Here is a 16,247-nt window from a genome sequence, read left to right on the forward strand (position 1 = left end):
GGAGACTGCCCAGGATGAGAGCGTGAGAGAGATGAACTGGGAGCACTAGGAGACTGACTCAATGAGCTTTCGGTTTTTAACAAATTAACAGCTTTAGGAGGCTTGTCCCTTTTGTTCAAAGCAAAACAGTAATTAACTGTATGGCCACGCTTCTTGCAAAAGGAACAAACCCTGTCACTCTCCTTACCCCCTCCACTCTCCCTACCCCCCTGCGTCACAGGGGGCCTGGGCGCAGAGAAGCTGCGACCCAGGGAGGACTGTGGCTTATCATAACTGTCCCTATGAGTCAAAACATATTCATCAGCAAGTACCGCAGCCCTAGAAATTTCTAGCACGTTACGGTCGTTAATGTGTGTCACAATTCGTTCAGGCAAACAATTCTTAAAGTCTTCCAGCAACATCAACTCACGCAAGCCAGCGAAATCAGAAACCTTCATAGAGCGACACCAACGATCAAATAACACTCCCTTCTCATGACCAAACTCCACGTATGTCTTCTCATACGACTTCTTGAGACGACGGTACCTCTGGCGATATGCCTCGGGCACTAACTCGTAGGCCCTCAGCACCGCCTCTTTGACATGATCATAATTCAGGCTCATACCAGACTCCAAAGACGCGTAGGCATCCTGGGCCTTTCCCGTGAACACACATTGTAAAAGCAACGGCCAAAACTGCCTAGGCCACTCCAGGGTCTCAGCTACACGTTCAAACAGGGTGAAATATTTGTCAACATCTTTATCATTAAAAGACGGAACGAAACGGATGCATCTACCTATATCAAAACCACTGGCGGCAGGAGGGGGAGGAGAAGGAGGTGCATGCTGTAACTCCAGCTCCTTCAGATGCACCTGCCTCTTTGTCTCTTCCTCCAGCTTCCGCACCTCCAGTTCACCCAACAGCTCCTTCTCCCTCAGATCCAGACGGCGCAACTCAATCTGCAGCTCCAATCCCCTGAGACGAGCCGCTTCATCCACATCTGACCGTGACTCCACCCCCTTCATGACCGCTTCACTCAAAAGACCCTCTTTATACAACACAGACAGCAGCTCAGTTTTTATAGCCTGCTTCTTCATCTGCTTAGTCACCGTAACTTTAAGAAAACTGGCCAGAGAAATTAACTGCTCTTTAGTGCAAGAACAGAACTGCTCCATCGTCGGATGAGCAACAAACTCCTCAGCACTAAACGCCATGACGAGACTGGCCACACTGATCAGACCAGGGCGAGAGGAAAAAAAACAAAAAAAACAGACCGCTCACCAACCTACTCCCTCAAAAATACTACCCAAGAGGGCAAAACACAGCAGCACCAAAAAGAAAACCATGGTGCACAAACGTGCCGGCCGAAAAAACACTGGCAACCACACTAGGAAGTCCAAGCCAACAAACTCTGTCAGTGACGACCAAGTCACACCACAAAATCAACTAGACACGGCCTATCACAATAGACACGGCACTCACAGTTGGAATCAACAGAAACACTGAAGACCCAACATGTGATCCCGGACGAGCCCCCAAATATGTTACGGACCTATAAGAAATGGCTCGTGAGGCCCGGAACACATCAAATAAACGAATCAGAAACAACTGTTGCCACTAAATAATAACAAATGTTTATTGGTTGAAACAAACAAATATTTAGAAAGGCAACAAACCAAAAGGGTTGGAGGTTCCCGGCCAAAACAAACAAAAGAGAGGGGAACACTGAGCCAGCCATCGGCCGTCGAAGTCAGTGTTCAGCCCCGAACTAAGTCTGCCTAAATAACCCACTACCTAAATGAAAGAAAAAGGTTATCCGAAAACAGGACTACCGGGAACCCCCGAACCAACTACCAACATAACAAAAGCTCAAAAGGACTTCTGGCATGGGGGAAAACGGAGCCTCGGTCTCCTCACCCGTTCACCTGCATGGAAGAATAGAGAGAGAGAAAGAAATTCACAGCCTCCTTAAGTCAGCTCCAGCTGACGAGGTGATGAGTCTCACCTGAGGACTGGCTGCGTGGAGAGAGAGAGAAAGGTGGAGAGAGGCACAAACACACACACATTCTCACACAGAGCCCCACCTCCTGGCCACACGTAACAGCCTACTATAAAAAGCACTTTGCATTTTTAATTTTGGTACTTGTACTTTTACTTTTAAAACTTAAGTACATTTCAACACCAGATACTTTTGATACTTAAGTACTTTTAATATGAGCTACTTTAAGACTTTTACTCAAGTCATTTTCTGACGGGTGACTTTTACCGAAGTCACTTTCAGGTAAGATATCTGTACTTTTACTCAAGTATGGCTTTCAAGTACTTTGTACACCACTGCTAGTTTATATATTATTATATGCTTGTGTTTGTACTGGGATGGTTCGGTTACGTCGGTCGATCTGTGTGATACTGGACTCAGTTCAGCACAAAGGTCACAGATCAATATAATCTGTATCAGCTGATCAGACATCGCTGAACCCTCTATTCTTCCTCATCCTTCCATTCGCGTGCATCCATTAAAACAACATTTTGAAAAAAGGATGCAGTACATTACATTACATTACATTTAATTTAACTGACGCTTTTATCCATAGCGTCTTACAATAAGTGCGTTCAACCCCGAGGGTACAGACCCAGAACAACAAGAATCAAGACAGTACAATTTCTTCGAAATAAAGCAAAACTACAAAGTGCTATAAGTAAGTGCCATTTTAGTGCTACCAAAGTGTTAGTTTCAAAAAGTGGTTAGTTTTTTTTTGTTTTTTTCTTAATTTTTTATTCAAGGTACAGTCGGAAGAGGTGTGTTTTTAGTTTTCGGCGGAAGATGTGTAAACTTTCAGATGTCCGGATGTCGATTGGGAGCTCATTCCACCATTTAGGAGCTAGGACAGCAAACAGTCGTGATTTTGATGAGTGTTTAGCTCGCAGCGAAGGAGCAACGAGCCGATTAGCCGAAGCAGAGCGGAGTGAACGTGCTGGTGTGTAATGTTTGACCATGTCCTGGATGTAAACTGGACCTGATCTGTTCACAGCATGGTACGCAAGTACTAGTGTTTTGAACCGGTTGCGGGCAGCCACTGGTAGCCAGTGAAGGGAGCGGAAGAGCGGAGTAGTGTGAGTGAATTTAGGTTGGTTAAAAATCAGTCGAGCTGCTGCATTCTGGATGAGCTGCAAAGGTCGGATGGCAGTAGCAGGTAGACCTGCCAGGAGGGAGTTACAGTAGTCTAGGCGCGAGATTACCAGAGCCTATGCAGTATGGGTCAGGACACAAATATTTGGGTGCACATCACATGTTGAATCCACAAGGAGCTGTGTGTTATTTTTGTAAGGTCAATTTCGGAAATTGGTTTCTCCTTCCATGTTTCTTTGCCCACGTCAGAACTCTCTGAGCTGTGAGGGATTCCATTTGGCGAGGTCTGCAAAAATGTTGCTGTGCTTTCACGGTGGGACAGACCTGATCTGTATTTATTGGATGTATTTATGTATGGAGGACGGAAACTGCCAACATTTAAAAACATTTATAAATTAATAATCAACTTGAATTAAAGAAAAAGTTCAGGAGGCCGGAGGTTTGAGTTGATTAATGAGTAATGAGTGACCCTTACTAGTTACTAGTTGATGGGAACAATATGTCAATTATTTGATCACCGAATATAAACTAGAAGGTTTTGCATGAATTTTCAGAATTATATTAAATTAAATGTGGCCCACACTGTGATTCTTGTAAGGCGTCAGAAGCCAAGCCAAACTACTGGTTTATTCTCTAACAATAGTTGGCAAGTCCACACAATCGCAGAATGCTGAAAGTGGCTGGGTCTGCAGTGATCTCATGTTTAAGCTCCCTCCCAAGAAACAGGTTAATTGCAGCAGTGAATGTGGCAGTCGGGGGACTCGTTATTTTTATTTTATGTTAATTCTTTATTTTATTAATACTTTTTTTAAGACATCTGTAAAAAAAGCTATAGAACGTTTAAAATTTTACCCATTGAGACTCGCTGGATTGTACTATCATTATTTCTATAGGTGTTAACGGTCAATACAAATTTTGAGGGGAAAAAAAGAAGGGCAGTAGTTGTCAGGACAATGTAAAGGATACCTATAAACCGAACCTACACATAAGATTCCATCTTGAGTGTGAGCCTTAAATGTGCCCATCCCCCAAGGAGTCAGCGTCATGTCAAGTCTAGATGAAAGAATAATTCACAAAACAAAGATTGCCACACTAACTATACATTGCTGGTGTAGATATAAGTAAATGACGCTACAAGTTACAATATATAAGACAGAACCACCAGAATGACACGTTCTAGACAGCCTCCGCTGGGCTTTACATAGAAGTACCTCTGAGTTGACTAATAAGACACCCAAATAAACTGATGATTTATAGGCACCAGCAATATAATATCAACATTGTTACCAGTTTCTAAATCAAATCCCAATTGTTATTATTACGTTGTATGAATAAGATAAGCACCTCAACTCTATGCTAAACCAAAATACTACCCTCATTCAATGCTGAGGTAAGCAGCTCTAATCCAATCACAGTCGTGGTGAATTAAGTGAGTAACGTTGGAAAACCGGACTGACCTTTTAGTGAAGTCTCTACCAGACACAGGTACTGTTGTGACAGTTTGTTCCCGTGACTAATTTTCTGGGCGCTACTGTTCCTCTGCAGCACACACTCTTCTAGCTGAACCACATTCTTTTAGCCTTGTTAGGGCATGTTTGTGGAAAACAAAGTCAACCCAAGCGCTCTTTGATGACGTAGTTGATTACGTAACTGTTGATCATCTGTCCATCATCGTACAAAGCCCGCCCTGACAATTTGATTGGTCCGAACAGCTTTTGATCAGAGATAATTTCTCGCCAACGGAGCGACTCCAGACCGAACTTCCCGACCAAAAAATGTTGTGGGCGGGGCTAAGTTTGTCTGGCACCCAGGCTGACATTCTCGTGCCTTTTCTCTAGACTCGCTAAAGCCCAGAACTCCTGCAAGGCGAGTTCCACGTTTTCCGGCGCATCGCACCGCAGTTTCTTCACAGCAACTTTAGCACAGGACCTCTGGGCCACCGCTTCGTACACAATGTCGTATGTACCCCTCCCCACCTCTTTCAAAAGACTGGAGCGGGGGCGTCATGATCCCCCGCTCCAGGCTCTCATTCTTGAAGGGAAACAAGTCCTCTTCCATGTCATGGTCTTCCGTATTTGCCACGATCACACAACGCAGCACACTTCCCTCCTCCAACCGTGCTCTCTTTTGCTGCCTGCAAATTACTCGCTTGGTCCTTCTGCGTCTTGGCCAGTTGTCTCCACCAACTGCATCCATGTGTCCGTGTCACAATGTCACAATTCAAACCTTGGGTAGAAAAATGTCCACATGTTATCGTGTTCCCTTCGCCTCTGGGTGGAAAGACCAACTCAGATACCTGGTCAACAATAGGTTGAGGGAGAGAGGGGGTAAAAACATAAAGAAACCTAGTTACAATGCATACAAGTGTTCCTGTCAAGACCTTCAAAATAAAACCTTGAGTGTTTTGAATGGAACGATGTGTAGTCAAATCACAACTCAAATGTAGTTCTTGGTAGAGAAATAGATAAGTGTTTTTTAAGTTATTGCTTTTGGGGTAATGGAGCCTAGGAGATGGGTGCAGAACTGACGTCATAAAATCCATGTGTAGGCTCACAGGATACAAAAATAGCAGGTTTTCTACAAATGTAGATGTTAATGTGTGTCAGTAAACACAAGTTCAGTCAGCCCCCACTTTTAATGTAAGAAGGCATACACTCTTTCCATTATGACGGACATGCATTTGTTGTTTACTCAATAGTGTATCTTCCTTCTATTTCGTGCTCAGCATGGTACTTCACTTGGGTGTGTCGTAAGTCACCATGAGCACGTGTTCGAGCTAGCTGCCTTCTGGGAGGTTGGGGGCAAGAGTACCTGGCTGCGGACAAGATAGCGGACATCCGTCCTCACAAAGTGCATGCGCAGTAGATGTCCATATATGCATGTGCAACAGATATCTCATCACTTCACGTGAAATACTGCAAACCCAACAGAAGTTGATCTTCTGTTGTTTTCTGTCCCATGAAATAAAACAAACTCTTGCACGGATTTAACCCAAGAGTAACACACAAATTTAACAAAATACACAAGCTGTGTTGATTAGAAATGTATTTTAAAAGTTAACTGACACACACAACTCTACATTCGGTACCATCTCAGCTATACAGTTTTTTAAGTTAATTCAACAAGTATTTAAAAAGTCTCCAATTATTTTTAAATAATTAAAGTCTAATTCAGTTACAAAAACAATTAATTATAAACACTGTGAAAAAAGACGACCGATGGATAGATAGATTAATATACATATCAATATTCACAAAAAATACATGACAATACACAAGGTACAGTGGAAGTCATGATAATGGTGTGCAAAGAATGAGGGTAATAACATTACAAATATTATGTTCATAACAATGTTGATGTTAATAAGAAAAAATATATATGCTAGAAAAATTATGTACAATGATAGCATAATTATAATAATCTGTATTTTATATCTGTATGTAAGTTCATGTAGGTACACACTTACATATTTTTATATATGATCATGCTAGTAATTTGGCTGTATTATTATTGCTAATACTATTATTATAATATTTTGCTTAGTATCATTCATTATTACTGCTATTATCCGTCATCTATATATCTATCTAACTATACATTGTTTATTACAAATTCTTTGTAACTAAGAGACTTTTTAAAGAAAACTCATAAATGAGAGGGTACTAAATGTTAAGTGCTGAAGATAGCATCAGACAATTTCCCTAATATGCTTTACGCTGCTGGTCGCCAACATCTGCTGCTGGTTGAAAACTTATCATCAAGCTAATGCTGAAGACTTTTTAAAAATACAAGGGATATTCACCCTCTTGTCTTATGTTCTAAAAAAAGTAATGGACGTCAATGTAGACAAGTGGGGCCTTGGTGAAATCTTGATGATATCAACGTCAAAAAGCAAAGAATACAAGAATACCATTGTTTACTGATCACACTGAAATGTACACAACACTGAGCAGTAGTCTTATAGTGTCATATAATCATAAGCTGTTACTGGATAAGTACAAAAATAACAGGCACTAAAATCAACACAACAGCCAAAAATACTGTCTGACAGAAATTAACTATGTAATAAAGTGTTTTTTGAAACTGAGCAGCATTTATAAATCAGATTTTCTTTCACTATCTCCTTTCAGGCACTTCAGCTTATTATCGTGACACAGACAGGATGCACACGAGAGTTCAGGATATGAGCTGTGCTGTGAGTCAAGGTAGCTCGTAGATGATCCTCCACAACACTCTGGTTCTCTTATTGCACTGATTCAAGTCCGTCTTCTCAACATTTCTTTAAACTACAATACTTGGAAATGGTGAGACGCATAAATACTTACAACAGGTATAGCAGTGTGTCAAGTCAGTACCTTATAGGAATTAAAGACCATATAAAAAAACATGTCTGTGAAACGACATGAATAAGACCTTCATATTCAAAACAGTTGTTACACATCCCATCATTTGTGTGTTGTTGTGCGGAGCTGCCTAGAACTCCCAGGAGTCCATCCACTTGAGGCCGGCCATGGCGCTGCCCGGCTCGTGTGCCAGAGGACCCGTCATGCCATAGGAGAGCGGATGGAACAGGTAGAAACTACAAGACAGGGAATGTGATACTGTAATTTAAGATCACAACGGTGAGGTCAATGCTTTGTTAAATGCGTTAGATAAAAAAAGGATTGATCCTGCTCTCATGTGTGTACAGTAAATATGAAGCTTCAACAACGAGACAGATGAATCAGGATAAACAACAGGTAAAGGCTGAAAAGAATGCATAACCAAATCTAACCAAATAACAAGTTATAAATTGTTGGTTATGAATGAAATGAAATGAAATATAATATGAGACTTCCTACGACCTTGAATAAAATGGGGGATTTCTCTTCGTTTGAATATTCTTCGAAACATTTTGAACAATTTAATTACACAAGTCAACAAAATATATAACATTGGTCAAGTCGTTTTAAGACTTTTATGAAGAGTTTTTATATAATTATAACTATAATTACTGAGTTGTATATGGTACAGGTAGATTCTTCTTTCTCTTTAAATAGAGCCAGGCTACCTGTTTCCTTCTTCTTCCTGTTTCTCTGCTAAACTAAGCTAGCCACCTGCAAGCTTTAGTTTGAAAATGCATGGGTATCAGGTTTTTCATCCAAATGCCACCAAGTCCTCTTATTTCCAAGCAGATAGAATCAACTGCATCAATAGTAACATTTTGCATCTGGAACTAAGAAGCGAAAATGGGTCTAAAAAGCAGCAGTATCATCCCAACAACATAAAAGGATAAAACATCTTTTATGACATCATAAGAATGGACTACAATAAATCCGTCCTTCACAGTAATAACTCAACTTATGCCTCACCTGTAAAGAACAGTAAACAGAAACACCATCTGGCCGCCTCTCTTTAGCCAATGAGAATAAGGTGGGCGGAGCAGCAGGTCAGTGTTTTCTAACAGGACGTCAAGTGTAACTCCTAAGAGAAAGAAACAGAATGATTAAACCAAAACAATATCATCACCGTCACGTCTTTGTATGAATACAAGTTAGAAATAAAGAATTGAAGGAAAACAATAGGAAAGCAGCTTGAAGATCACACAACATTATGGAAGAAATATGAGGGTAAAAAATGTTAGAGATGAGAGGAAGGTACAATTAAATACCATGAGATAAAATATAGGCTTTGCCATTTACATTCAGTTTATATGCATCATTAAAACGAGCCATTAGATGTTACTGTTAGCAACTGTACCAACATGTTTATCCACAACTATCACTGGATTAATGTGACACTGATCAATCTTAAAAACCTGAAAGTCCGCAGTTAGTTTTTTCTGTGATTTATAAAAGTTAATTCACAAACAAGGGTTTCATGATATCCTGAGACAGTTTACGTCACACTGAATCTAAAAATAATTGTATCAGGTCTGTGTGTTTGACTGAGACTGAAAACAATTTGCATAAAAAATTTAAAATTGTCAGCTCCACGTGTCTTGATTAATTTTGGGGGAAATTCCGTTGTGGGATTAGATACCTGTTAGCATGCTGCTGAAGAGCATGGCAGGGAAGTAGTGGTGATAGTAGAGGACGCGGCCCATAGTGAAGAAAGGTGCATAGTGAAGAATCCAACCGAGGAGAAGCAGGCCTCCTCCTCTCTTCAGAACATGAGAGTGCTCTGAATCACAGAGAGGAGAACAGATCATTTACTTCCTGTTGAAATAAATTGTTTAAATGAATTGTCTGCTGCTGCAATCCTGCTCTGTCAATAATTATACCCATTCTTTTTTGGTCCAGTGTGAAACCTCTTTGGAGGGCTACAGACGCCACCACCACCATGACCAGATACATGCCCAAACTGGCCAGGTTCATCCACCAGATCACCTGAAACCAGGGTTTAAACGTGAGTATTTTAAGGTGCATTAATCAGACAGGGGCAACAACATGAGGGAGAAGAGACAAGTTTTAAGACTCACAGGGTTCCCCAGCAGGTAAACGCGATACTCTGTGTCATTCACCCCTGAAAACCTCAGTCCCTTCACAGAAATAAACCCAGAACATCTGTGGTTAGAACAGTGAAGTACTTCATTTGAATTTAGTCAAATATAAACCTTATTCACTTCACCTGGTAGTTGATGGGCCAATGCCAGGGTTGAGAGGTCATCTCATTGTCTTTGGGTTTCAAGCCACTGTTGCCCTGAAAACAATAGGTATTTATTTGATTATTTAGTTTTAGTTTTTTCAATATAGTTTTTGACAAAACACTTTCTTTAAGCACAGATTGATTTTCTAAAGGTTTCTTACTCTGATCATAACAATATGAGACTCCAGTAAGATCTCCAGGAAATGGGGCTTCAGCACAGACAGACTGATGTTGGGCACTGCAGTCAAATCATCAAGAGGCAAATAATTTGGTAAGTGCGTGATATAAGTATGTAAAATTATGAAGGAGCACAAGTGATAAGTTTAATGTACATTTTGGATTGATGTGATCTTCAATGCTCCACTGAGAGCTCGGAGTTTCCTTCAGGTAGGGGCTGCAGGTCACCTCCTGCTGTTCCCAGCCCCTGAATGGAGACAAAACTTTTAATACGATTTCACTATTCCACTAACACTAAAGAATCTTGTACAGAGCAAGGGGAAGTTATTTAATTTTATATTTTTCAACCTAGGTCAGGTGTCTATAAATGTGGGACTGTAAATGAATGGCACTGGAAGTAGATTGTCTCTTCTGGCAGCTGTGACATGGCAACTTTGGCTACGCTTTAATCTTATGCGGCATTAGCGACAAACTCCTCTCACCAACTCTGCCTCTCATTCATTTCCATCTCCGTCTCCCTTAGTCAAACGAGACTTCTCATTTATCTACTGGACCAATTCTAAAAGTTTTTGTAAGTACTTTTCATTTACACACCCACAAATATAAACAAAGGGCACAGGTTGAAAAATAACAGACTTCCCCTTTAAGTCACAGCAAAGGTAATTGCTTTTACCACTTGGGAAGAGTCTTGCCAGAGGAGAAGAGAACGCAACCGGTGGCTCGGTGCAGAAAGCGGACTTTGCTGCGCAGCACCTTCACCAGGTCGCCCTTTCGACCTCCACACACCTCCACCTGCCACAGGTCATTGGTGTCTCCCGTGGCATTCTACAAACAGAGCAGAGATTCAGTTGCGTGTTAGACTCAGATATATCAAAATCACAATCTGATATGATGTTACACTATAGTTTTGGGTCTGTCAATCTTCCTCTAAAATTCTATTTGAAAATGTGTCTCTCTTTCTCTCTTGTTGGGTTAAACTCACTATTCCATAGCCTGTAACCTGGAAGTGCTTCTTGGTCAGAGGGGCCTCATGGAGGTGACTATGAAGGTTACGAGTTGTTCTGAAGGAGTAAAAAACAAACAAACAAAAGAAATACATAATAAAACACAGGAGGAGATTAATCATTTATAGGGATTAAGTGTAACATTGCTTTTGTGTTACACATACTCTTTGTGCGCCAACCGTATGATGTCACCATGACGAACCAGTTCAGGGGTCCCAGATTGAGCTTAATGAGGATAAACAAAAGGGAATAACAATGAGGCTCATACATGACTTCTTTATGATTTTAATGAATGTTATTTGTTTCTCTCAAGAGTAAATCAACCCCATCTTCTCACATTCATTCTGATCCTGCCTGTGAACGAGCCACAGATTATTGTAGTCCTTGTGAAGATAGGCTGTCACCTGGAAGAATAAAGAGTCTTTTAGAATAAATAAAAAGCAGCATGGGTATCGCTGTGTTTCATTATTTTTGTGAATTTTGCACAGCTAAACCTGTAGCCTAACCTGCTGCTGCTTTGCCCCCACTCCCTCTGGGTACAAGTGCCAGTGAGAGTGCAAATAGCCTCCAGCAATACGGAGGTTTTTCACAGTAATGGTGGAGCCGTATGCGAGATCTACAGAAACACAAAAAAGGAGGAAAACATCATTAAAACATGTGGCACAAGTACGGTTCATGGATAATGCCATTTAACAGTAGCAAGAGAAGCCGACACCAGCCTGGTATGGGACAGAGCGTAAGCTGAACAATCAGCCTCAATAATACCTGATATGCGACTTAAGATACTTTCAGACATGTACTGAGGCCTAGAATTGCTACTGACATTTCTTGGAGGAGCTGAATGTGAAAACCCAAATGTGAAAGTCAGTTGCTCCGGACATATTCCCGAACCTTTCCTACTCGCCCCCTGGTAAAATATCTGGTAATGAGTAACGAGTGAGCCTGTTTGAAAATTCAGCAGGAAAACGTCCCCAATATTCCAGGGCATTATGATGATATTTCTAATATATGACAGAATAATAATAATAAAAAGAACACAAATATCTCGGGATGAAATATGTACAAGACACCAACAGGGATGTCAGTTTGGAAAGACAGTGAGATTCAAAAGCTTTTGGCGATAAAGGCCGACGCTAGTGTTGATGGGCTGTACACAAAAACACATAAGTTCCGCACTGACATTTGGACATCATGTTCTGTCTTCTACGTGCTCTTTGCAGGCACCACCCCTCACCTGAATGTTCTTGACATTTTCCTGTTATTGTGAAAGTGTCCTGGATAATCTCCTACTTTCAACAGCTTTTGTAAAGCAAAAAGGGGAGGGAAACTCAAACAAAGGCAGAATGGGGTGGAAACACGTGAAGTAGCTGTAGGAAGGACATCACAAAGCAGATAAACTAGTTTCTGGAAAGTTGACCCGAGAACCTGCTGGATTTATTTCACATTCGTCCTGGACCATGAGGCAAAAAAGCTGATCCCTGGAGCCTGAAGTGGATGTTAAAAACCCATCTAACCTGCTCGGATTGGAACGTGAGTCCCTCTGTCCTGGATGAACCTAACAAGCTAAGTCTCCCTCTTAACTCCCCTCTCTGGACCCTAACTCCCATCTCCAACAACCCCACCCACACACACACCCACACACACACACAAACTCACACTTGATCTGAACTCGAACTATACTCATCATGAACTCTTAATGGAAGCTTCTTTCATATGTTTATTGAATGGACGGTTAATTGTTCTTATTTGGAAATTAATTTGTTTGCATTGATTACTGGATATTTTGGTCAAATGAGTTCTTTGTCTGTTTATCCATCAAAACTATTTGATTTGATTGTTAACTTGATTGAATAATTAAATTGAATATATATTGATTAACCAAATTGATTGTTTATGATTTCTTTTTCTCTGATGCTTTTTGTAGTTCGGTAAATAAGCTATCCGGGTTAACTCTCACACCGGGAGATATTACAATTTTTGACGGGTGAAGAATCCCTGTCTGGCGCCCAACTCTTTTATTTTTTCAATTTAGAAAACCTGCACAACAAGCCCATCTGGCTTTCATCATCAATACTAACGGAACCATTTGTCTTTGATTTCATTAGTGTTTCAGTAAACTGTGCTGCAGCTACATTTTGAGCCACATGTGTTTGGGACTCACACTCGGGCATGGAGGCGTTGTGCAGGTTGTTCCCGATTAGACGAGACTGGAAGGCAGAACTGAAGAAACCATCTCCCGGTCCACTGGTGAAAGAGAACAATCATGACCATGAAGATAATGCAGGGGATGTCATCTGTGAGCTGAGCAAGGATCACACTTTATCTGTTATACAACAATCAGACTCACCTTTTGTTCAGCACAACAAAGTGGATGGCAAATATTGTAACATAGAGGAAGAGAGGAAGTAGGATGAGGGTGAAAACACGAGCCAGGAAGTGCTTTGCAATGTTGACCTGGAGACATAAAAAAGAACACTGATGAGCTTCAGGCAGTAATTATCAACACTAACAGAATATAAAAACATGTTGCTGTTTACCAGTGAGAGGTTGAGGTCTCCAAGAAGCCTCCAGATGTCACTGACTGTGTTCAGACCAACCAGCAGGATGACGAACAGACCCACAAACTTCACCCCCAAAGCCCCAGCAAGGCTTACACCAGTAAGTACCAGCCACAGGCACCAGGAGGCAGTAAAAGGCCTGAGAGCAAAAGCCAACAGATGACCATTCATGATGAAAGAGACAGATTTGTTCCTATCAGAATATACTGGTTTTACTTTAAGACTGTAGTCACAACTGATCTAACTAACCCAAAAGCACCATCAATTTATTAAGCTCTATTGGATTTGCTACCTGTGTCTCTGCTGGTTGAACTTGACCATGCTCAGCACTGCAGCCATGATGAAGAACAGGAGTATTGGGTCCAACAGGATGTACTGGGAGATGGTGATTGAGCCAGTGTCTGTCAGGATGGTGACATGAAGCACAAATTCATGCTTGTTCAACAACAGGACAAATACATGCTGCTGGACTTCTCAATACGCAGAGTGATTCAACATTTTTCTTAAGGCACAAGACACTTAAAATATTCATCACAAAAGGTGTTCGATAAAAGGAAATCAACACAATGAGGTCTTTATCTACTATTTGACAAAATGTATACATGCTACAGGCCGTCTCCTTTAGATCATTACTCACCAAATATGAGCAGAGTGGCAGTGATGAGAGCTGCAGTGTGAGACTGAGACAACTCCAGCACTGTGAGGTAGGCAAAGATCGGGAGGAAGGAACCCAACACAGCACAGAACTGCGAGAGAAGGAGAAAGGACAGGACACATTAGCACTTAAAATACACGTCTATATTCAAACAGCATTGTTAATCGATTAGAAAAGATACATTATTTTAGTGTGGAAACTAAAGATGCATACCGCTCTCATCCCTGCGTAGTTGTGGTGTTCGTATTTATCTCCAGGCTTGACGAAAGGAAAGGTGCCATCATAGCCACTCATGTAGCCAGCGAGTCCAATCAGCATCTAGGAAACAGTAAAGGAGGATAAACAACTTGGCCAATCCAAACATTTTCCCTGAAAGAGAAATAACTTTTCTCGCCAGTTACAAACTTTTATCTAAAACAGTTTGTTGTCTCTTTCTAATGTTGTGATTCCTTGGGTATAAATTTGTATGAGAAACCTGGGGTCTAAAGGTCTTCATGTGGTCATTACTTCCTCAGTGCCTCCCAGAACTCTTTTACCCCAGTACAGTGCCAAAAACATTTTCGCACTTTATACAGGTGTAGCATCCTTATATTCAAGTGTTTATCAGCCAATTGTACAGCAGGAATTTAAGTTGTGTGATATTAGTTTGTTTTTGTGACCTCTCCCAATCTTCTGTCGTGGGGTTTTCTGCATTCTGATGAAGCCAACGTGTGATGTGTTATATTTACACCTGAGGATTATTCTGCTGTCTTACTTTTCCAAGAGGAGGATGGACATCAAAGAAGAAGGTCCTGTTGATGTAGTAGCTGCCCATCTTTCCAAAGTGCGTCTCATCCCAGCTGAAAACACACAAAATACACATCAGTGTGTTTCAAACACTACACAGCTTTGAACCTGGAATAATGGGGGTGTGTTCCCTCTGTCTCACCACACGTGGGGGGGCTGTGATATATTGTAGAGACGTGTGGAGAAGGACAGACCCCCCACCACCACCAGCAGCACCAGTAGCTGTATGCCAGCAGCCCCATCACCGGAGCCTCCTCCCGGTGAGAGCCGGGCGGACGCCCCGTTGGAGGAGTGGGTGTCTCCTCCAGCAGCAGGACGGGTCGAGTCCTCTGTCACAGCCCCGGAGGAGGCGACTGTTCTCCGGTTCCTCAGCGTGGACGTGTCCCCTGTTTGCTTCCACTGTGAGATGCATTCTCCTGTTGCCATGAGGAAACTAAACCTGGGCTAAAAAAGGACCAGAGACACCTCGCTCCCAGGCCAGGTGACGTGTAGCTAATGCTAATTGAGCTAGCAGGACAAGCAGCCCTCATTTAGCTTAGACATTAATAATGTTTAATGAACCTTCCCCACTGCACACGTCATCAGCCACTGTGTTAGTCACATTGTCGCTGAGCCACCAGGGACGTTTCCATCATAACTCACTCAACACGGCGTCAAGGTTCCACCTCGAACCTCCAGTCCGGTGTGAAAACAGTGACCAGCTCCTCCACCGCATCACGTGATGCTCTTCAAACCGCTACGTCAGCAGCGCAGCCGGCCCACGAGAGAGCCCACGAAGCGAGGGGGCTTCTGGGAGATGTATCCCACCATATGATCCCACCCGGATTCACTAAGGTGAACTCGTTTTCCCAGAATCCCTCTGGATTCTCCCCAGGTTCGTAAATGGGAAAAAAGCAGCTGGAAAAGAGACGGATCCGAGGACGCTGTGCAGCTCGATTTGGCCACTAGATGGAGCTGTGGTATAATAAATCACGTGTTCTTTCCCCCTTGTTTGTGTTTGAGTTTTTAATCATTCAAATTATATTTACAGTTCCCTGTTAGATTTATTATATTTACATGTGTTTATTAATTATTATTAATGATGTTATACATCCACCAGATCTTTGGCTCTTGTCAAGTGAAGTAAAAATGTCTAGTTTTTCAATCCTCGGCTAGTTTGAAATTAATACAGTTAATAGGTGCTGGTTTTTGGATTAATGTTTTCCATTCAAAGCAAATTAATAGTTTATAAAAAAGGTCAAATTTGCTCAGATTCGACAAGTTACAACCTAAAATGCTACTTATAGACTTTTGTATTCAAACAAATCTTAAATAACCCATCTACGGTAGAA

At 41.6% G+C, this 16,247-nt stretch overlaps 1 protein-coding gene across 1 annotated transcript; it reads right to left on the reverse strand.

Annotated features, from left to right (window-relative positions):
• Positions 1 to 7,008: 7,008 nt before the first annotated feature.
• Positions 7,009 to 15,634, reverse strand: LOC133015340 (protein O-mannosyl-transferase 2-like). Its single transcript, XM_061082519.1, has 21 exons — positions 15,059 to 15,634; positions 14,885 to 14,969; positions 14,344 to 14,448; positions 14,113 to 14,221; positions 13,768 to 13,876; positions 13,455 to 13,614; positions 13,265 to 13,371; positions 13,079 to 13,161; positions 11,424 to 11,533; positions 11,255 to 11,321; positions 11,082 to 11,142; positions 10,896 to 10,974; positions 10,587 to 10,738; positions 10,069 to 10,160; positions 9,898 to 9,974; positions 9,719 to 9,790; positions 9,570 to 9,629; positions 9,372 to 9,477; positions 9,131 to 9,271; positions 8,461 to 8,572; positions 7,009 to 7,688 (listed from the first exon to the last, which is right to left on the reverse strand). The coding sequence occupies exons 1-21, from the start codon at positions 15,340 to 15,342 to the stop codon at positions 7,583 to 7,585; spliced, it is 2,277 nt and encodes a 758-aa protein (XP_060938502.1). The 5' UTR covers positions 15,343 to 15,634; the 3' UTR covers positions 7,009 to 7,582.
• Positions 15,635 to 16,247: the final 613 nt, after the last annotated feature.

Source organism: Limanda limanda, chromosome 12, assembly GCF_963576545.1.
Source record: "Limanda limanda chromosome 12, fLimLim1.1, whole genome shotgun sequence".
Taxonomy (NCBI): Eukaryota; Metazoa; Chordata; class Actinopteri; order Pleuronectiformes; family Pleuronectidae; genus Limanda; species Limanda limanda.

What these genes read in the sequence shown, in the direction of transcription:
- LOC133015340 (XM_061082519.1), bottom strand. Translation starts at nt 15,342, where the DNA reads ATGGCAACAGGAGAATGCATCTCACAGTGGAAGCAAACAGGGGACACG. An exon ending in TGCCACTCTGCTCATATTTG is followed by an intron (nt 13,877 to 14,112) that starts GTGAGTAATGAT and finishes CCATCCTGACAG; the next exon opens with ACACTGGCTCAATCACCATC. An exon ending in TTTACCTGCTGGGGAACCCT is followed by an intron (nt 9,478 to 9,569) that starts GTGAGTCTTAAA and finishes CCCTGGTTTCAG; the next exon opens with GTGATCTGGTGGATGAACCT.